Genomic DNA, 23,013 nt, shown 5'->3' on the forward strand with positions numbered 1-23,013 from the left:
GTGTACCGACTTTCTGGAGAGCACACCGTGCCTGGTGGAGACCATTATCACCTAGCTGACGGCTGTCCTTACAGGAGGTGTTGGTATGGGCAGGGGGGAGCGCTCTGCCCTTCCTGATCGCCCTGCCTGCGCCAACTGCCGCGCCAACTGCCGCGCCGCACCATGTGCCATGCCATGGCTCCCTCAAGTAGGCTCGATGCCGGAAAAATGAGCCCTGCCTGGCCCGATCCCCCGCTCCACTGCAGAACGCGTCTGCCCCGGAGCCGATCGCCTCGGCAAATGGCAGGGAAATGGCGGTGGCGCCCGATTGAAACAGGCCGCCGTTGACGCTGCTGGCTCCGCCTACGCCTCATCAGCCTCCCTCACAAGGGCTGCCGGGTCCTGGCGGCTCCCTCAAGTAGGCTCGATGCTGGAAAAATGAGCCCTGCCTGGCCCGATCCCCCGCTCCTCTGCAGAACGCGTCTGCCCCGGAGCCGATCGCCTCGGCAAATGGCAGGGAAATGGCGGTGGCCAAAACCTTACAGCTTATTCTCCTTGTTAACAATCGGACAGTTTATGAGCCTGAAATAAGGGACCAAATTCATGTCAAGGTGTGGGACTGCAACTAAAAATGACAAGGTTGCAGTGGGATTGCTCGGCACCTGGCGAGCAGTCTCTGAGGCCTGAAAGAGCCCTGTGGGACCACAGTCAGAAACGTGTGGTTTGCCAGACAGTGAGGGAGCTGCGGGCTCCTTTACTGATCCGACTGCTATGCCATCGGCCCCTCTGCTGCTACAGCCATCTCAGGCCTTTGCTGTTTCGCCCCCGGCTGACCTGGACGTGCCTTTTGACCCAGGCCTCTTGGCCTTCACAAGGAGATGGCTATGCTTTTCTTCGATCCGGGAAGAACGGGCTACACAAGGCCCGAAGGCAGAGTTGCTTGACAACTTAAAGCAGGACTTATTGTTCAAAAGGAGTGGAAAATGGCAGCGACTTGTTTGTAATCAAGAAAAGGAATGGAAAATGGAGACTGTTATGTCCTGGAACTTAAAGGATCGTTTGTTACTGTTAGAAATGGCTCAGTCTTCCCAATAGGATTAAATCAAAAAATAGGATTTATTAAAAGAATAGAGGTAAGCAAACAGCGCTGGGTGCACCGGGAGTCTCCGCTCCACCAGGACGCACACCACTTACATCAAGTAGCTGATTTTTATGCTCCTAGACTAACACATATTCAGTACTACTTCTAAAAAAACTAGGTTATTATAATTAGCTTCCAGGGTCCAGTCCCTCCTACTGGAGCATGCGCATCAGTCTCTGGTGGTCCCTCTGGGGGTCTCTAGGGGTCTTTCATGCTGAAGGCTCGTAGTCTTCCTCTCCAGGTTTTTTTCTTGTCCTTCCCCTTTGCACTCCTTGGCACCGTGTCAAGTTTATACAGCATCCCCTGCAGGTCTTGTCTCCTAGCCGTCCTTCAGCTTCTTTTTTTTCTTCTTCTTAATCTCTTGGCCACCTGGCCAGATAGCAGGGGCTTGCACAGTATCCCATAACAGTCACTAGTTGTTTCCAGTTGTTCTGAAACCCCCAGACCTCAAAGACTTCATACAAACACAAATAGCTTTCTTATTAAAACATTCCTCACCAGCCATTCACAGGGACAGTCACACCTATAGCAGTGTTAAGTTAATCTCGAAGAAGACAAAAAAAAAAAGGCTGTAACTGTTTAGAAATAGAAGTCCGGAATAACAAAGGCAAACAGGTTCATAAATTTGAGGAGTACTTTCTGAAGACTTGATAAATTGACTAGAATGAGGGGGAGACTGGGACACGCTGCATCTGTGGTTCAAGAATTAAATTGCCACTGCAGGACCCAGAGGCAGACAGGACTGTTCTTTATTGACACGAATTGTTAAAACATTCCTCACATCACCTTTCCTGATTGTACGTATGTGTAGGCATACTCGGCTTTAGTATGAAGGAGCAATGTTCTGTATGTTTAGAAGGTCTGATGTGCGTGTGTGCGTGTTGGTGGAGCGTGGACTCCCCGCACACCCAGCGCTGTTTACTTGCCTTTTATACCTTTTATCAGTGTAAATATTACAAAATTCAGGTTGAGCTGAGCCTCCAGCAGCGGGCAACGAGCCCGTTCGCTGAGGAGGCGGCAGAGGAAGACCTGACTCCTCCTGCAGCAGCTTCGGTGCTGCAGACGAACACCCGGCGGCCGCCGCCTCCTCTGCACCCTCCCCTGCCTGCCGGCCCCGGGCCCCGGGCCCCGGCCCCGCGGCAGCCCCTCGGCAGCCCCTCCGCCTGCCCCGGCCCCGCGGAGGAAGAGGCGTAGCCCCGGCCGCCGCCTTTCAGTTGCGGCCTCCCCGCGCAGCCGCAGCCCGAGCCGCCGGCCCGGAGCGCTGGCCGGAGGCCCGCCGCGCTGCCATGGCGCCGAGGCGGTGCCGGGGCCTGGCTGCGGCGGGCTCCCTGCTGCTCTGCGCCCTGCTCCGCGCCGCCGCCGACAGCAGCACGGGCCGAGTGGGTGTCAGGGCGCGGGGGCCGGGGCCTGGCCGGGCCGGGGTGGGGTGCTGAGGGGAGCGGGGCGGCTCTGGGGCCGGTCGTGCCGCGGCTGGGAGGGGAGCGGAGCGGCCCGGGGGTGGGCTGGGGAGCGCGGCGGCGGCTGCCCGGCCCCGCTGCGCCCGGCTTCGGCCACGTCGCTGCTGGCCCGGCCGGAGCATCCCGGTATCTTCCTTCTCTAGGCCCTTGTCCGGCTGCTCTCCGAAGTGGCCGCTCTGGGTTGCTGCGCTCAGGGGTCAGGGGCTCAGGGGCTCAGGGGCGCGGTGTCTGTCCCTGGCAGCTTCTGTGCCTGCAGCCGAGCCGGGTGTTTGGGGAGAGCCGGCCCGCGAAGGCAGCTGTGCCTCTTGTTGGTGCTCTGGGCTCCCGGGAGGACCTTGGTGGTGTCCGCGCAGGAGTGGTGTTGTGGCCCTTTGCGTCCCGCCCGTGTCCCGTGTTGGAGCCTGGCTGGGAAGGAGAGGGATGCGTAGCACTGCTCGGGGCTGCTTTGGTGCCGTGCTCCACCCTTGCAGCCCAAGGGCAGCTTGTTTTGGTCAGGCTGCTGGTCTGTGTGTGTGGGTTAGAGGCCGGCTCTAGAGCTTTAGTTGCCAAGACGGACGTAGTGTGTTCTCCCAGCAGTTTGGCAGCTGGGGCTGTTGGTGCTGCCTGTGTTGCCTATTGCTGCACGTCCATTGACTCGGTGAGGTTTGGCGTGGCTAGCCCTGTGCTGTTACTCTTCAAGCTTTTGAAGCAAAGCCTTTCTCTATCCCCTGTGGAGTTTGCTATCTTCATGGTGCTTCAAAGAAATAGGAATTGTCCTCTCTCTCGTGCTCCTCCTTGCTTTAGCCCCTTTTTCCCATGGCTGCATTAGGCTAAGGGACAGCGTGCGAGCCTGGTCTGAGCGAGCAGGCTTGCAGTAATCATGGGCTAAGTAGTAAGCATTGAATCGGTCAAATGGGTTTTCTAAATATTGTAGAAATCTGTCTGTGGCATATGGAGCGCATTGTGCCTGTAGGAGAACACCAAAGCAGTTGGATGTATTTCTTGTTGATGATAAGTACCCCAGGTATCTTGACAGTGCTTGGGGAGCTTGTCAGCTGTATTATGTTAATTCCTGTGGGGTATTGGCCAGGGAAAAAAAAAAAAAGGCTCCGGGGCAGGTGAAATATTAAAATGACTCAAAAGAAAGTCTTGAATTACTTGGCTGTTTTGGGAAATGCAGGCCTTGGCCTGTAAGTTTGACATGGTTTTCTCTAAAGTTGTGTTTTGGGGAGGTTGGGGGGAAATAAAGCTCTGTGAGGAGAGCTGTCTGTTTTTGTGATCTGAAAAGTTGCTAGATATCTGGTATTCAAGGAAGAGTCCACCTAGTAAAGGTCTATGTAATTGTTGAGCTTGTTTTTGTAAGAAATCCCTTCTGTGTCTGGTGGAAACATAAAGCTGAACTTTTGTTTGTGGGGAATTTTCCAGGCCTGTTAAGCTGTCTGCTTGGAGCGCTGGTCCAGAAGCAGCAGTAGGTGGGCAGTGGGTTCTTTGGAGCGTATTGCTGTGGGGGCTGAGAAAGCTTGTGATGGCCTGGGGATCGGGTGCACGGGAGGAACAAGAGAGGAGCTCAGCCTGTGCAAAGAATGGAGGTTCTTTGGCATTTGTGTTGTACCAAAGAGCTATGTCTGCCCCAGTTCTATTCAGTGGGGTTGCTGGCCGTTTTTAACCAGCAGGCCTGTATCATCCAGTTCGGACAGTAGATATGAAGCTGGAGTTCAGTCAGCGTTACCAATCCTAACTGCTCAAGAGAGGTGGTTAAATGGAATGGGCTAGTTTGTCACCTTTCTTTTGAAGAAACCTTGTAACATGTGAAGTTGAAAGCTGAATATGGCAGAAACTTACAATCTGTTTCTTTCTTTTTCAGAGTTGGTTAAAAACTTATGGCTACTTGCTTCCATCTGACAGCCAGATGTCTGCCTTGCAGGCGGGAAAAGCTGTGCAGTCTGCAGTGGCCACTATGCAACAATTCTATGGGATCCCAGTAACAGGAGTTTTGGACCAGACAACTCTGGAGTAAGATGATCCTAGCCTAATTTTGTCTTTCCATTCTCAAGGCCTTGTCTATTAGCTGGGTAGTTGCTCCAGGAGCCAGAGGGCCTCCAAAGGGATAGATTTCACTGTCTCAGCCCAGTCAGAGAAGTCTTGATGTTTGTGAAAAGGCATCCCTAATGAACACACGTGGACAACTCCATCTTGCTCTTCTAGTCAAGATTGTTTTCAAGCGTGAGAAGCTCTTGTTAAATGTCATTCCTGTTGCTGGTGCAAAGGTGAAAGAGGAGTGCTGTGAGTTTCTGAAGGCAGTGAACATCAAGGGTTTTGTTGATTGCTGTCTCTGTCTGCATGTAGGTAAAACTCTGACTTGAGAAATGATTTCTGATGTAGTATTTCTTAATTAATGGGAGTTGTGGATCTGCATAGCTGCTGCCTGTGGAGAGCTGCAGTTTGGAGCTGAAGAGAGTTGCAGCAGCCTAATGAGGACAGTCAAGACCACTCAGCTGTTGACTAGTTGATGTTTGCTGGACATTAGATGTTATGTGCTGTATGTTTTTTTGTAGCTTGTGATGGGTTTCTTAATAGCACAGAAGCATAGGCCTAAAGTGCTTAAGCTGGAGGGAGTCTGTTCCTCGAAGGCTGTTGCCGCCTCCCAGGTGCGACCACCCCTCACTGAGCATGCGCTCTGAATTTCTCAGATCCTATACCTTTAAGCAAAAGCAAGACAACTTTTCAGCCATCACTATTAAGATATGCTTGACTACAGTTGGTCAAGCTCCACCTTAAGGCTAGCAAATAATCAATTGGCTTAAGAGAGAGGGGACGTTAGGGAAGATGCCATCCTGAAGGAAGATACCAGATAGCATCCTGACTTCTGGAGCAGTCTATGGGCTGAGCCTCCCTTCCCCCACTCCCCCCCTATTGGGATGCCTTTGGGTGAGATTTTAACACTTGAATAATCTCTACACTCTTTGTGCCTTTTAATGCCTTCATAGCCAGGCTGTGTACCTGTGTATTTCATGCATGCTAGCTTGTTTTTGCAGACAATAAATTACCAACAGCAATCCAAAGAACTTTTGTACCTGTTGCTGTAATATATTGTACTTAATTACATTATTCCTAGCCATAATAGTTCTCATTGAACGAAACAAGATTAAGGGCATGTTAAGTTGGTGGAGAATCCGTGTCTGTGATAGCTCAGTACCCTGAATCCAACCAGATCCATAACGTTAATCGGCTACACCCCTTAATGCGACAAGACCCCTTGTGTGTCTTTGCAAAGTCTTGAGCCTGTTGCCCACCTCAGGTTCCAAGACACAGCTGTCTAATTTCATTTCTTAACTCAGAGATTTTAAAGATACCACTCCTACCAGCTCAATGGTAGGCAACTGAGAGTGATAGCTTCCTCTGTTTAGGAGTCTTGTGGAGGACTTGGAGTCTGACTGGGGGAAGCAGCTGTGTCAGGTCAAGAACTGGATGTCACTGCTGTTGGAAATTACCTATTTTTCTGCATGCCAAGTAGCTGGAGGAATGCAATAGTTCAATAGCGTTAAACAATGCCATACAAACTTTTGAGGGTCCAATGCTATTGGCGCCCCTAGTGAAAATAAATATTTTTTTCAGTGGTGATTTATCTATTTGAATCCTGCCTTAAGTAATTGCCTTTTGTTGTTATTTGTGATGCATTTTTATAAATCCCCCGGAAGAAGTAAGGAGCTATCCAAAGTGCTCAGTAGAGTGCAGCTGGCAAAAAGCTGCATGTAAGAAGATCAGTGGCTGCAAGTTACAGCTCTGTGATTATTTTGACATAAATCTGCCCTGCTGAGAAAAGGAGAAGAGAGAGCTGGAATTGTACTCTAGTCCTTGTGGTTAGACTAGGGCCCATATTTCTTGAAAGGAAGTTGAACTAGGAAACCAGTCCAGATAAACCTCAGCTTGACATTAGTACAGGCTATTGGCGGCCTGGGTGTTGCCTAGCTGTAAGTGGGTGTTGTGGTGTAAATGTGGCAGGCAGCTAAGCCCCACAGAGCCACTCGTATCCCCATGGGATGGGGAAGAGAGTCAAAAGGGTGAAAGTGTTAGACCTGGTGGGCTGAAATAAAGACAGTTTACTAGTTAAAGCAGAAGCTGCACACAAGGTAAGCAAAACGAGGAATTCAGCCATTGCTGGGAAAGCAGGGTTTCTTGGGAATATAAACACCATCACTCAGAATGTTCCCCTCTCTTCCCCCTTTTTCTCCTTAGTTTTTCTTGCTGACTGTGACGTTATATGGCACAGAATGTACTTTGGCTAGTTTAGGTCAGCTTTCCTGGCCATGTCCCCCTGCTTCTTGTGCACCCCCAATGTCCTCGCTGGCAGGGCAGCACAAGAAGATGAACTAAAACATTGATGTGTTATCACCACTATTTTCATTGAAAAAAATAAAAATAAAGCATTATACAAGCCTCTGCAAAGAAAATTAACTCTATCCCAGCCAAAACTGAGATACCAGGTAATCAGGCTTTTTGTACTAGACCTATTTCAGACATTCTATAGTTGAGGTCTGGAACAAGTATAATGGGTTTGAAAGAGGAGTTAGGCAGCTGTGCATACGGAAAGTAGGGACAGCTCTGAAAATGCTGATGCCATGGAAGCTTTGGCTCAAGAAGTCCTTAAAGCCCAGAGTACTGATACTGCAGCCTGTCTCTGTTTTCTAGGCGATACTTGTAAAGATAAAATGGAAGATAATTCATGAGTTCTCATGAAGCTCAAGAGATACAAAATGCAGTGTGAATTAGGTTTTTGTAAGGTTAAGCTAAAAACTCTGTACAATTATATGACTGGAATTAAAAAAAATACTCAGATACCTAGGAAACTGAGAAATATCTAGGTAGAAACAACACAAAAGAGCACAAGTAAAGGATGTTTTAAAAACAGTATTTTGAGATTGAGTTAATATGGCTTTTGTAAATGTCAATCTCAAATGTACCACTTTTCTTTGAAGGTGGCAGCAGATGTGTGGGCATACTGTACCAATAAATGTAAGGTAAAGGAAGTGGGGAAGATGAGCGCTAGCTTCATAATACAAAACCTGCATTCTTGTCAAGTCCAGTACAATCTGTAGGGGAGGAGGCCTGACTTCTCCAATAATGGTGCATGGATCCATCTGCAAGGGACAGCATCCTTTGATCTCTGAGTTTACGTGGCCATAGAAGCCAAACTGTCCTATATCATGAGTGAGATCAAAAGACTCAAGGGGTATGGGGAAAATCTGACAGAATTTGGTGACTGTGACTCACAGATTGCAGTTACCTGTTCTGGTGGTTATAGAAAGTCATATCCATTTAGGTTGGAGGGTTATGTTGCTTTCATTCAATCTTATCTAGTGAATTCTGGCTTGGAAGGTTTTGTTTTATTTTGTTTTTACCAGCATAGGAACACTTCAACAAGAGTAAGTAATAAGAAGATTTGATCCCAGAGTATGTGTATGTGCCATTTGGGTCTGTGTCTCAGCTGGCATTATCATCATTAAGCTTTCGTCAAGAATTAGGGCTGCCTGGCCCAGTATCTGTGTTTCCAAATGGAAAAAAATGAAGCCTTTTTTGTGTGCAGAGGTGTGTGGAATGTCAACAGAGGTGGAGCCCTTCTTGGTGTCTGTGTTGATCATCTCTCATCCCTAGGAGGTCTTCTGATCACTGAGTTCTTTTTAATTTCTGTTCTAAACTCATTAGCTTTCTTTTTTGCTCTTTTCCTCCCTAGGTGGATGAAGAAGCCTCGATGTGGAGTTCCAGATCATCCACACCTAGGCCGTAGCCGGAGGAAAAAGCGTTATGCACTAACTGGACAAAAATGGAGGCAGAAACATATAACCTACAGGTAGGTACAGTATACTCCATAACACTTTAATTTTTTTTTTTGGGGGGGGGGGGGGGAGGGGAGGGGAGGGGAATGTTCTGTATTTGTTCAGTATGCACATTTTTTAGTTAGCTTTAAAAAGTGGGTTTTCCTTATGAAGCCCAGTTAAGGCTTTCAGACTTGAGGATATGGTGGAGCAGTATATTTTCAGATCCCTGGAGCAACTGAGGAGTGTTTTTCATTAGGAAATAACTGGTTAGTAATCCCAACCATCAGTTGTGTAACTTTGGCAGGAAAATCCTACTAAGCCCCTTTCTGTTCTCTGAGAAATCTAAATGCTAATGAAATCTAACCCTTGCAACTGGAACTACAGATGGAGACAGCAGGACTCTAACCCTTAAATCTTTTGTCCTCTTTAATAAATAGTACCCTTAAAGCAGAAGGTACATCATTGTCTAATGGAGTGTTGCTTTGTTCCTCCACTGATTTGCAACATTTTACTGTTTATTTTTGCAGAGTTTTTCCTTTTAGTGCTGTAGTAAAACACTTGCTTTTATCCTGGTTTAGACCTGCCAAGGCAATATGCTGAAGTGACCTACTAGTGTAAAATGCGTGTTGCATACTTACAATTGTTTTCCAGAGAGGCCTTTGTGTTAGAATCATTTAGGTCCTTAGGTTTTGAAAAGCAACGATGCCAATGAAAATTTGACACTAAGGATGTTAATTGAAAATAGAATTAATAAACCCTCTTGATGAGAGTCTCTGAAGAAGAGCTTTCTAAATTTGGAGAGAAGGGGACTTTGCAGAGGAGTAAAACTTAGGAATGTAGATGGTAAGGAGAAGATACCGGTGAATAAGGCTTAGATGGAAAGAAAGAAATCTGTTAAGGAGAGAAATCTGAGTGACCAACATGGGAAATATGCCCAAGTGTGAGGTAGTACTGAGACGGGTAGGAGGGACTCGTTCTGGGGACTAGTTCAAAGCTTCCACCAATAATTACTCCTTTAACTGAGATTACAAAGGCTTACCCTCTATATGTAAAAATGTAAGAGTCAGATCTTGCTTCTGACCTTTTCTGGACCTTAGGGAAAACTAGTATATAATCATCTGTGTAAAACATAACTTAAACCACAGCTTATTGGCTGCAGTCTTGCCATTGTCAAACTGTTAGGTATTTAACTTTCCAACTTCAGTATTTGTAGAGTGACTTTCCTGTGATGGATATATCATTTTACCACTAAATATAATACAGGATATTTCATCTCTCATCATTAGATTAAATTGAGCTGAGTTTCATTAAAGGCTGAAAGCTGTTTCTATGACATAGATGTTTCATATTCCTCGAGCCAAGTTTAGTAGGTCTTGAGTCTGTTATATATCCACCAAAAAATATAAAAATCAGTATTTTTTTTTTAACCTAAAGTTTACCATTATGGGAAATTTATGTGTAGTTAAGCTATTTTTCATGATATCCATCATGGATTGACATGCATAATATTGGCCTATCAATCTTAAATATTCAAGGACTTCTGAGAATGAAGCTGCTCACCTAAGTAAAGTTGTATAATTTACTGAAAAGTTTATTTCTCAAAAATAATTTTAGTAGCCAGGTGTTTTCATACACTGGAATTTTAGTGTGATATTATCACACAAAATCTGGAATAATTTACATTCTTTAAACTAACTGTATATGTGAGGATTTGGAAGGTTGCCAGGCTTTCAGAAAGCGATATGAGATAAACCAAAGTATTGGGATTATTTTTACTAATTAATGTACTCTCTGCATCAAGGCTGGTGGTGGTGGCTTTATTTGTAACAGCAAAACTTTGCATGCACAAAGTAGAGTCTGCAAAACAATAAATACATTTCAGAAATGGAAACTTCGTAGAGGTGGCTGTGTATTGGAATTATAATAAGAAGTCTTGTATGGAATTTGCACCTTTAAACAACCCTTCTCTCTCATTCACACAGTGTACACAACTATACCCCCAAGGTCGGAGAGCTTGATACAAGGAGAGCCATTCGTCAGGCATTTGATGTTTGGCAGAGAGTGACACCACTTACCTTTGAAGAGGTCCCTTACCATGAAATTAAAAATGACAGGAAGGAGGCAGATATTATGATTTTTTTTGCTTCTGGTTTCCATGGAGACAGTTCTCCATTTGATGGAGAAGGTGGATTCCTAGCTCATGCATACTTTCCTGGACCAGGAATAGGAGGAGATACTCACTTCGATTCAGATGAGCCATGGACCCTGGGAAATTCTAACCACGATGGTAAGGGTGCAAATCATTTTTTAGAATAAGAGTAAGTTGAATGTAGACACGTTGACAGGCTTTTAACTGGAAAGTGGTTAGCAGAGCCTTCCTCTCCCATACAATGGTTCAAATGCTTTCTAAAACATGTATTCTATCTTAAATGGTTAAAACATTTCGTTACTAGGTCTGTGACTCTGCATGCCTCTGTGCACATTTGCAAATGCTGAGGAATAAACAGAAGTGTGTATCTAGTGGCTTTATACATATTTTGAGATTTGGACCACTGTTGCTGCAGAAAGCAATGTCTCTAGAGGGTCAAGATGAACAAGAGGGTGTTGAAGATTAAACTCTGTCTTGTGGAATTATTAGCATGATTAAATAGAGCCATTTGTAGTGGTGAATAGAAAATTGAATGAGTTAAGGCATTTGTATTTCAAATAGTTTAAATCTGTATTTATTTGTGCATGATCTGAGTGTGGTCATAATTTCTCCCATCAGAGGATGGGGCTGGCTAATTTCTGAAGGAGGACTGGTGATTAGGAGAACTGCTTTTGTGACACTAAGCAATGTAGAGTTTCTGTGTCTTTCTGGCTTTGTCTTACTCTCAAATGACAATGAGCACTTTCAGATTTATTTTAAAATCTTTGAGGATAGTGGTGACTTGTAAAATTTTTAAATTGGAAAACCAAATTTTGGAAAACCAAATTGAGTATTTGGCTGACGAGAGCTCTTATTTAGTCCATATAATTTTGTTATAAACCAGCATGACTTGAAGGTTTGCTTTTGTTGGTCTACATCTGTCTTTCTGTGTTGTGGCATCTGAAGAGTTTCAGTAAATCCATAATTGGATGCAACTGTCTCCCCACAGAAGAACTATTTTGGAGTCTTTGCTAGCAGTGCCAATTGTGTGGATAAAAGTGAAATATTTCATGTAATGTCTCATCCGGTCAGAAAAAAATGAAGAATGGTTTGAACAGATCCTTCTAGGAAAACAACTCTCTGATTTGTACATGGAGATTGAGATCTATCCTATAAAAGTTTCTGGTTTTGTAAAAACACCCTGTTGGTTGTGACTGTGGTAATAGGGGCAAGTGCACCAGCACATCTGTATCATCTGCTGTGAAGAATGATCCTGTATAGAACTTCAGAGTGGATGCAAAGTTTCCTTTTTAATGAACTTTAATTATAGTTCCACTCATGCATACAGTTCTAGTAGCCAGTACTTAGCTTAGTACTGTCAATTAATGATTGCTGATTTGTTAATACTACTATGTTCTCTGACAATCCCATAGGCAAGCTATGGAAGTTAATTGTTTAATATTATGACGAGAATGTGTAAAACTAGGTAGGAAATTGAACTCATGGAGCAGTCCTTATTATCTTGGATCGTGAGGTGCAGAATTCATTTGTTAAGTTTTCAAATGAGAGTGTCGTTGGGAGCAGCTACAAGCATGAGGCAGAATATTGGAATTCAGAAGGACCAAGGCAAGCCAGAGAAGTGATGGGCAGGTGTCCCTCTCCGTGGCAGGGGCATTGGAACTAGGTGATCGTTAAGGTCCTTTGCAATTCAAACCATTCTGGTGATTCTGTGTTATAGCAAACAGGATGCAACTGAGAGAGAAGATGTGGTTTTGCATTTGGAGATAAATTAGCTACACAACAACACGATGAGGAGCAATTGGTATGGTCAAAGTAGGAGGCAATATCTTTTTTTTTTTCCCAAAAAAGTGCTTCTGAATAGAAATGAAAGCAGCACTCATCCCTTAGTCTGTCCCAGACTTGTAGCAGCAAAGGCTTCAGTTTATTAGACTTCAGTCTATGGGCACTTGGAGGCAGTTGAAGCTTTTTTGGATTCATTGTCCTTTAACAGTACATGGTGTATGTTGCTCATGGGCCAGGTGACCCCTGCTGGCTGCTTAGAGCATTTGGTCACTGAGTTACCTGTTCATGAAGATGGCCTTGGTGTCCCAGTTGCTTGTTGCTTGCCAGAAGGCACATAAAAGGTGACTTTGCTATGCTTTCTGCAAGTCCTGGGCCATTTTTTACTTGTAATAAGCCATATGTTGTCCACTCTAGGCAGCAAGCCTGTGCCCAAAAGAAGGTAAGCAGATTCGGCTATGCTGTGATCTCTCCCTTGGCAGTCTCAGTATCTTACCAAACTTGGATCAAGTGTGCATGGTCCATTAACTGGACTAAATCAAGTATTTCCCAGCCTTTATATTAAACTATTAATAATATACATATGTATGTATATATTTCCAAGAATGGCTTGAAAATAAATCCTATCAAGTGTCTGACGTTAAGTTCTGTCAGTTTAAATATCCACATTAACTGTGACTGCTCTTATATCTCTCTAAGAACTCAAACATTTGTTTAATCGAGGTTGATTACAGGAAATCACTTTTAATCCCCAGATTATGGTGCTATTTATAATGTTAAATATTCCCTAGCAAATCTTCTTCATGGTCTTTTAAAAGATCATTGCTGTTTGTGCATGTGCCAACACCATACCACTAAATGTGAGGTGCCTGCCAACCTGTTGCAGCTGTTAGCTCTATAGCTATATAGATAAAGCTGTACAGCTGTATGTAGCGATTAGGTCCTCTGTTTGTAGCGACAAAACTTGCTTTTGTCGCCATCACTGTAAATGGCAGTGCCTGTGTTTTACCATCTCGGCTAATGGCACCATCTCTGCTGTTGCCACCCGTGAGCAGTGAGCATTACTGGGGCTGTCCCATCTGCAGTGGTGATACCACTGGCAGTTTTTCTGTGCAGTCTGGATTTCATTCCAAAGCTTATATGTACCAAGCACTGTCCTGGTCAGGAAATACTCTGAAACAGTGGTTGAAGGCTTGAAGTGGAGCAGGGTTGATTTAGGCAAGAAGTTTAGAGAAGCTTTTTAATGCTAAAGCAAGGTAGGTACTGAGTTAATGATGCTCTGCCAGGGATCACCAGAAGTTTTTTTCTTTCAGCAAACCTGGAGTTGAATTATAAGATCCTCCCTATCATCTGCTTGCTGTGTGGCATGCAGGTGGGAATGTGCCCAAGTTCACCCACTTCAGCTTCCTCAGTAAACAACCCCAGCTGACAAGTTATTCCTGGAGCCACTGTGGTGTAACTCAACTTCACATCACATTTGATCATTTTGCAGTTCACAGGATGCACGTTCAGCATCCTTTCTTCCAGGTACTCTCCCAGCTTCACACCTGCATCAAGTTCTCTTTTGAAAGCGTAGGATAACCACCGCTTCATATTCAGCGAGACTGGATGTGACCGACTCTAACTATTGGCAGGAAATGCTGGTCTTTGGTAACAGGAAGCAAACAGATTTTGCAATCATTACAATAAACATGTTCCTATGGATCCCAGTGGTTTTCCTCTAGAGGTTTCTCTGGAAAGCTTCCTGTTAAAGCCTTCCGAAGACAAGCCAGACTAGTGTCAGCGTTTACAAGCCACTGCCAGAACTGATACAGGAGATGAGATTTCCTGGGTCTCATTTGGTGACAAATCAATGTAGAAGCTATTGAGAAAATTCTGGAGGAGAAGGACCTGATCCAGCTCCCAGAAAGGCTTCTGTTAGCAACGGCGAACTGGACAGACTTCCTTGTGTGATTCCACACAAGAACTAGCACTGTTCCAGTAAATAACTCTTTGGACAGCAGAGCAAGCACTTCTAAAGCCACTATCTGGACATCACATTTGTTCAGCAGATTTTTCAGGGCAGCCAGAAGCCATCAAAGCTGGTGAATGTAAATGTTCAGCAGGGATCTCAAGGAACAAGTTCCAGTTAGAGTAGCTAATTTTGGAGCAGAATCTTGCTGATGGATAGTGAGTATTGCAGCCTGTAAGGGAGAATTTTGCCTGTTGTTGGGGAGGGGCTTTATAGCTTTGAGTTGGCATTTAATTGGCAATGCCAGTGTGTTCAAAGTACGCTGACACAGACTGGGAGACACATAGCTGGAGAGCAGCTCAGCAGGAGGAGCAGCGCCTTAGGGTGCTGGTGACAGCAGCTCAGCACGAGCCAGCAGTGAACCCTGGCAGCCAAGGGGGCAAGCTGCATTTTGGGATGCATTAAGCACACTGCAGCTACCCAGTTGAAAGCTGTGATTCTCCCTTTAGCATTGGTGCGACCTCACCTGGAATATCGTGTGGAGCTCTGGACTGCACAGAATAAAAAGAACGTTAAGGTCCTTGAAAGCATCCAGAGGAGGGCAACAAAGCTGGAAAAAGAGTCTGGAAGGCCTGTCCTGTGAGAAGAGGCTGAGGGCACCTGGGTGCTCCAGGCTGGAGGAAAGGAGGCCAAGAGGCGACCTCGCTGCTCTCTGCAGCTTCCCAAGGAGGTGCCGGTCTCTGCCCCTGGGGACCGATGGCAGGATGTGCGGGAAGGGCACAGAGCTGTGCCAGGGTCAGACCGGGCATCGGGAAAATAGTCTGGACTATGAGGGTGGTCAAAGACTGGAAGAGGCTTCCTAGCAAAGCATGGTTGAACCCCATGCCTGTCATTGCTCAAGAGGCATTTGGACAATGCCCTCATTACTATGCTTTAACTTTTGGGTAGCCCTGAAGAGGTCAGGCAGTTGAACTCTGATCTTTGCAGGTTCCTTCCAACTAACTGTTCTTCTCTTCTCAAGTGGTGTCTTCCACTGGAATTTTACTGTTTTCTATTTTGGCAGTAGGAATACCCCAGACCTTCCAGATTCTCGTGACAATTGTATCCCCTTTCTTAAAGGGATTCTGCCTCTTATCTCCACTTCTGTGGAATTCAGTTGCTCAAAGAAAGACATACAGCCACTCTTTGAGAGATCCGGTTTACTCATGGATTCTGTGCTTTGTCTCTTCTTTCTCTGTCACCATTTTCTTCTAGAAATCTTCTCTTGTTCCTTAGCTAAATGTTTTTCAAAGCCAGCTTCCCTGTTGTCAGTACTACATGGTTGAAACCAGTCAAATTTTGAGTTTAACAAAAATGGAGTATGATGTCTGGGGACCTTGCTACAAGAAAAGTGTCAGCAAACTGGGAAGAGTCCAGTGCAGCAGCACTGAGGTGAAAAGGAGTCGGAGCATTTGGCACACAAGGAGAAACCAGAGGAACTGGACTTGTTCAGCCTACTGAGGAGGAGGACTGGGGAAGAGGGAGGTCTAATAGCAGCCTTCTGCCACCCGTGGAGAGATTATAGAGAAGAACTACGCTTTTCTTGGAGGTGCACAGAAAAATGAACAAGAAGTGATGAGCACAATATGCGACAAGGAAAATCTGACCTGGGCATAACAGGGACAATTCTTCACCAAGAGAATGATGCAACTTTGAGATAGAGTCCAGAGAGGTTGTGGATGCTCCATCCTGGGAGATCTTCAAAATTTGACTGTATGAGACCTTGAGCAGCCTAATACAGTTTTGAGATTAGCCTTGCTTGAAATAGAAAGTTAGGCCTAATGACCTTCAGATGTGCCTTTCAATCTATTTTTTTTTCCATAATTCTCTATAATTGCTAAGAAGACAGCATTTCAGTACCTGGAAGTTCAGTAAATTGCAGTTACTTCTCATGGCAACTCTGAGCTGTAACAAGATATTCAGCTCATAAAATTCTGTCAGCAAATCTCTTCTTAAAAACAGTTTTTTTTTAATATCAAGATTATTCACGATGGAGTACTGATTTGTATAGGTGCATAAAGGTGGTTGGCAAGTTTTTTTTCCAGGTACTTTAAAAGTACCACGTCTTACTGTTACTTTTTTGAAATGTGAGAATATAATAGGTTGCTGTAAGCATTCACTGGATTAATGGTATAAATATATTGGATGTAAGTTAGGGTATAAGTTTGCCTAGTATTAAGTGGTATGTACAAATAGGTTTAGCTATTTTTTTTCCCTGAGCCAGTCAGGTAGTTCTTTATTATAAAAGGCATCATTGGAAACATTACCTACTAAACAATCCTGATTGTATTTGATGTCTTCAGCTAACATAGTAATGTTTTAGGTGGAGAAAGGGGACTAAGAGGAATGAAGAGTATCCAGTTCTTGGGTTTTGTTTTGATTTGCATTGTTATTCACTTTTCTAGGACGACTGTACTGTCTGCTTGCAGCCCAGTTACCTGAATTGTACAGGTACAGTGCATGCTTGCTGAAAAAGAAAATATAGCTTCCTTTAACCCCTGCCCCTTCACCCAGCATAATGCCACAACTTGGTACAATCATTTATTCTTAACTTATTCTGAAATTTAATTCTGTTTCCTCTGTTTTGCCTTGCTTTCTGTCTATTTCTCTTTCATTTTACTACTAATTTAATATCTGTTTTCCGGGGAAATGCTGAGGACAGCAAAGAAAATCTACAGAGTATCAATGAGCAACTTGACAGCATATGTACTCACAATACAATACACCCATAATGTTGCTTTTTGGCTGTTAAATACTTTTAAAATTTTCTTTCTCTGATTTCTCAGGTAAAGAACGTCTCCACATCTAAAGAATTTTGTTCTAATAAATGGCATTTTGAATCTATCATTATTTCTAGGCTTCTGGCATTGTTGAAAGTAAGCATCAGAATTTTTCAGAGCAAAAATCAGAGCTGCTTTGATACTACTCACCTGTCTTCTGTTGCAGAAGACCTGTTATCTGAAAGACTTGAAAATAGATGTTGGAAACTTGGGGGCATAAGTTTGCATTAAAATTTAAACTTACTCTATCAGACTTTCCTGTAGTAGTTCACTGCACCAGATCATGCTGTTGGTCAGTACTTTTCTTCATTGAAGATCAGTTTTTAGTCTCTAAAACATACCTATTTAATGTTGGATTCATCCTGTAACTTCTCAGAGAGATCTGTTCCCATAAGTCAGAGATCTCTAAAATCATATTTTAATGTTGAACTGAATTTGAGCAAGCATGTAGATGCATGGTTTCAAAACAGCCATCCATGGTAAAAAGACATTAAATTGGCTTGCTTAAGTAAGCAAGAGTTTGAGATTACACCCCTGTCATGTCAAACCACCAAAGCATAGAAGGCCTTAAAAAAAAAAGGACCTGAAAAATTATATTTTTTTTTAAAGTGAATTCCACCAGAGAAGCTGGTCAGTCATCATAGCCACTCATATGGAAAAAATGTTCCATTTAGTGTGTGAATTACAAAAGTGAAGTGAAGACAGAAAGCCCACCAGCACACATAGAAGACTTCTGTCTACAAATTCTTCTTCGTACTGGACAGCATCTCTGTAAGTAATGCTTTCTTTTGTGTTATACGCTGTCATTTATACAAAGATAGAAGTGGCATTATGGTAGTGCTGTGCTAGTGCAGTCTGGATTTTGAAGCTTTGCTGTGTTGACAGTGATAGTTGTTGATCACAGCTAAAATTCTTGAATAAGGATCATCTGCAAATTCTACTTTCAAAGCAATGTACTTTTAAATACACCTTATGTTCACAGTGTTCTGTGAAAAGATAATTAGTACCCATTGTTTTTGTCAATAGTTGTTGGATACGTAGAGTATAAATATAGCTCTGTAGGTATTGGGAATCCTATTGATTTCTGTATAACAAAAGTAAAATATTTTACTTCATTCCACAGAGAATCATATAATCTGAGATTTGTAGGAAGGAGCCAGTAGGGATCAGAATGATGTCATTCCCATAAAAAGAAAAAAAAAAGAAAGAGGCAGAACATGAGAATCAAGGTGAGATAAAACCTTTGTGTCTTCTGATCCAGTGAAAACAGATGATGTGAAGCAAGCCAAAACACAGTAGTATCTGTAGTAAACTTGCTGCATTCCACTGAATGAGGAGATAAATAATATGCCAGATGTTAACTAGGAATATAACACAGCTGACACAAGCAGGTCCAGGAGGTTCTTAAAGCTTGTTGATGATAGCTTCTTGGTGCAGGTTCTAAAGGAGCCAAGTGGGGAAGGTGCCCTTCTAGATCCCTCTCTTGAGAACAGAGAGGGGGTAGTGGCAATTGGTGGCTATCTTGGTCATTGTGACCATGAAGTGGATGAGTTTAAAATTTTTGGTGACAGAAGGAAAACTGCCACCAAAACTTGAGCTCTGGATATGGGGAGAGCAGACTTCAGGCTGCTCAGGAAATTAGTTAGTAAGGTCCCTTGGGAAACTGCATTTGAATGCATTAGTGTCCGTCAGTGCTGGTCAGTCTTTAAGCACTGCCTCCTAAAAGCACAGGATCAGGTAATTCCGAAATATCAGAAGTCAAGCAGGCAGGGCAGAAGGCCACTTTGTCAGACCAGGAGAGTCTGGAGCTTAGGTACAAAAAGAAAGTGTATGGCTGTTAGAAGCAGGGTCAGGAAACATGGAAGGACTGCAGGGACATTGTTCGCCTTTGTAGGGAGAAAATTTGTGTGGCCAAAGCCCAATTAGAGTTGAAGCTGGCCAGGTCTGTGGGAGACAGCAAAAAGGAATTTTTTAAATATGTGAACAAAAAAAGGAAGAACAGAGAAAACATAGGTCCACTACTTGATGGGGATGGTCACCTTACAAATAAGGACATAGGCAAAGTAGAGATGTTTAATGCCTTCTTTGCCTCTGTCTTCAATGCGGATGATGGGCTTCAGGACCCAGGGTGTCCTGAGCTGGAGGGCTGTGATGGTGGGAATGACAAACTCCCAGCCAACCCTGAACATGTGTGGGATTTGCTGCTCCACCTGGATCCATACAAGTCCATGGGTCCAGATGAGATTCACTGCAGGGTGCTCAAAGAGATGGCTGACATCATCGTGGCACCTCTCAATTATTTTTCAACGGTCTTGGGAATCTGGAGGGGTCCCAGTTGACTGGAAGCTGGCAAATGTGACAATTTTCAAGGAGGGCAAGAAAGAAGACCCTGGTAACTACAGACCTATCAGTCTCACATCAGTGCCTGGTAAAATTATAGAGAAGATTATTCTGGGTGTTACTGAAACGCACCTGGGGGACAGTGCAGTCATAGGTCCCAGCCAACATAGGTTCATGAGGGGTAGGTCCTGTTTAACAAATTTGATTTACTTTTAAGATAAGACCACCCATCTTGTTGATCAAGGGAAGCCAGTTGATGTAATCTTTACTGAAATCCAAAAAGCTTTTGATACAGCTTCTCATAGGATCCTACTGGACAAAATGTCCAGCATACGGCTAGATAAAAACACCATGCGATGGGTGAGCACTTGGCTGACAGGTAAGGCTCGAAGGGTTGTGGTAAATGGGGTTACATCAGCCTGGCAGCCGGTCACAGTGGGGTCCCCCAAGGCTCCATTTTACAGCCAGTTCTTTTCAGTGTTTTCATAAACAATTTGGATGTAGGACTGGAGTAAATGGATGAAGGACTTTGAGGCAACTATGATAAAGGAGAGCATCTCAGATCTTGTATGAGTTAGTACTGCAGTTTCTCAATGTGTTTGCACTGTAGACAAGAAAACTTAAGAGTCAAATTGCCCTTATAGGGGACATCTCTCTTAGCAATATGAATTAGTTGTTTGTTACATATGCATACATACATACATGTTGTGCAATTTCTTTCAACATTGTATATCACTCTCTATTCTTTCTCCAATTAAGCTGTCTTAAAAGTTTTCATTAAATCCTTAAGATGTATCATACTCATCGCTAAATTTACAACTGTCAGAGTTTATTAACAAAATGAAGCTTATTTTTCTTTTTAAAGAGCATTTTTTTCCTTTGCAGATTGAAGAGCTGTTTTTCACATCCCTTGCTTGATACAAGCAAATGGTAGAGCAATATCACCACTTCTTCAGGGTCTTTATGTGCAAGACTGAAAGCTTTTCTCAAGCAGAGCATGTTGTGGAGGTGAATGGAGGAGCACAAGACAGATTGCATGTTCTTCTGTTTGACAGTTCAGACCTAACAGGTCAGGTCTGTAGATGGAAGTACCAAAGCATAGCTTAGAGTAGCCCTAAAGCTTCTTTAAGTTGTGCTTGGAAAACAGTTGCTGGACTTGAAATTTATTTTAAAAGCATGTTAAGTTCATGCCATCTTTTCTGTAATTACGGTATGCATGGTATTGTCACAACCAATGATTTGACTTCTTCGGTATTGTTTATACTTCAATAAAATTGCAAAATATAACCTTTGTATGTCTATTAATTATCTGAGTAAACTGCAGTAAGTAGATCAGGGTTAGCATGATGATGCAGTTGATAAAATATAAAACTAACAAGATAAAGATCAGAGATTCACAGTTGCTCTGGTATTCTTAATCAGATCTACAGTATTATTAAATTGTACTTCTGCTGTCTTACAAGCTCTAGAGTTACACTTCATTGTGCTAGGTGCTCTACAGAGTCTACCTACGCTCATTACAGCTATGTGTACAGCTATCATGTTCAGTGGTAAATACTGATAGTAATATAACAATTTCCATAATAGTAGCCCTGGGAATTGTTATTGTAAACTGATAGGCATTTAAATAAATGGTTTTTGCTGACTTACAGAACTTGGACACCCTAATATATAAAAACATTTGCCTAAGAAATGCATTGCATGAATGTTGGTAGTTAAAATGAATAAAACTATAAAAGAAGGCATGTGCTAACAGTTTCATGAAAACCTTTCCCAGAATGTTTCTTGCCTGATTTAATAGCTGTTTCTCCAGCTGAAGATGCAAATAAAAGAAGCATGAGTGGTGGAGTACACGTCTAGAAGGAAGATCATTCATAAATCTGTTTATTTATGTCTGTAGTGTTTTTTGTGTTGTTGCAACAAAACCATGGGTTTCTCATCTCTTTAGGAAAGGGCAGTATCTTATAAACAACTGGAGATTGCTTAACCAGAGAACTGCTTTTGATATGTCTCTATATTGCAATTTATCTTAAATCAGTCTGCTAAGAGGGGGTTATTCTAAACATATATATAGATATCTTCTAGTTAGGAAAATTCAACTTAAATTTACTTCTAAAGTTGTGTGTATTCTTTTTCTGGTGTCTGGTTTTTCATGGAAAGTAATAGAATTGTTAAACCAAACATAATTCTTAACCTCTTTTGGCATGATGATAATGAGCAATGCTTTTATATTGTTGCAGGTGAGCTGTCAGATATAACTTTATCTGGTGATAGCATAGTTTTTGTAAGGAACATGCACCAGCTTTAAAGCTAATTTAACTGTGTTTATTTATGTTTTAGCATAGCAAATCTAACTATTTCACTCAGTGAGCCAACTTATAAAAATGCCCTTAGTCTTGGGGGCTTATCCTCTACCTGGTAATTTTTAGTGAACTTTGGGATGCCTTGTGAGAATCGGGAAGGAGATGATGCTTGGTCTCTGACCAAGCAGATTTTATGGTACAAATTAGCAAAAAATGTTTTATTTCTCTGGAAAGCTTTCACTGCAAATACAAATTAAGGGTAGCCAGTTCCTTCTTCACCCTGCTTTATGACACAGGTGGCTGGTGTATACTGAATACAAGTTTAGTTTGTTCTTGTTGGCTTGGGGAGACAGGGACTGAACAGGAAATTAAGGAGCTTTATCTGATTGCCTGATCTTTCTGTGTGACCAGACGAGTATCAGGCTAGTCTAATGGTCCTCCCTCCTGAGTTTTGCTCCAAAAAAATGGACATTAATAGAAGAGTACTGTTCAGACAAAAGCTGTGCAGAACATAGTCAGAGACCTTACTGCGTATTCAAGAACTGACAAACAATCTGAGAAGTCCAGGCTCTAGATTTCCACACAGTAATGGGTAACAGTGCACAATGAGACATTGCAAGTCCAACCTAAGGGTGGAGATAGGACCACCATCAGGCAACAATTTTAAAACTTGATGCCTTCTTTTTAAAGTAGATCATAGCCCACTTTTGAAAAGGAAAATGAGCAGTATGTTTTCTTTCATGCTGTGAAATTCCCTACCTTTCACAATGATAAAGAGGACTTCTGCAAGTTTGCAGATAATGTACAGTTTTGAGGGGTGGTTGATACACCAAACGCTGATGACCTGGATGACCTTCTTTACTTGACCCTGCTTGAGTAGGGAGGTTGGACTAGACAATCTTCAGAGGTTCTTTCCAACCTTGACCATTCTATGAGTCTGTGCAGTTCTGTTTTCCAACTGTGGAGTGGGCTGGTATTAGTTTTGGGCAGAAACAAGTAAATGAAGGCTAATAAAACTGAATTTAAATAGTATCAGATATTATGCTCCTCATAAAGCAGCAAGGGACTTACGTAGATTTGTATGCAGACTTACAGTGAGGTAAATTCTAGACGTGCTGTCACTACAAAGACTCTTTAGATACTTCAACAAGAGATAGAATGCCACCATTTTGATGAGGAGAGTGTCTAAGCACTTGGCATGCACACCGCTCTCTTCTCATTAAAGTCAGCTCTCTGCTGAGTGACCTTTAGTTGGAATCCCATGTGTGAATAGTTGTGGCAATGAAAATTATGTTTTCAC

General features: G+C 43.2%; 1 protein-coding gene across 2 annotated transcripts in view; it reads left to right on the forward strand.

The window, feature by feature from the left end:
- Window positions 1-2,178: 2,178 nt before the first annotated feature.
- Window positions 2,179-23,013, forward strand: part of LOC137865472 (matrix metalloproteinase-24) — a 44,903-nt gene continuing 24,068 nt past the window's right edge. Inside the window, exons 1-4 of one of the 2 annotated variants that reach the window (XM_068700568.1) lie at window positions 2,179-2,499; window positions 4,421-4,569; window positions 8,288-8,404; window positions 10,355-10,659. In XM_068700568.1, coding sequence (XP_068556669.1) covers window positions 2,407-2,499; window positions 4,421-4,569; window positions 8,288-8,404; window positions 10,355-10,659 — 664 coding nt within the window. In that variant the 5' untranslated portion in view covers window positions 2,179-2,406. The remainder of the gene's footprint in view (window positions 2,500-4,420; window positions 4,570-8,287; window positions 8,405-10,354; window positions 10,660-23,013) is intronic. The other variant, XM_068700567.1, reaches the window with a different exon arrangement.

This window comes from Anas acuta, chromosome 16, assembly GCF_963932015.1.
Source record: "Anas acuta chromosome 16, bAnaAcu1.1, whole genome shotgun sequence".
NCBI classification, from domain to species: Eukaryota; Metazoa; Chordata; class Aves; order Anseriformes; family Anatidae; genus Anas; species Anas acuta.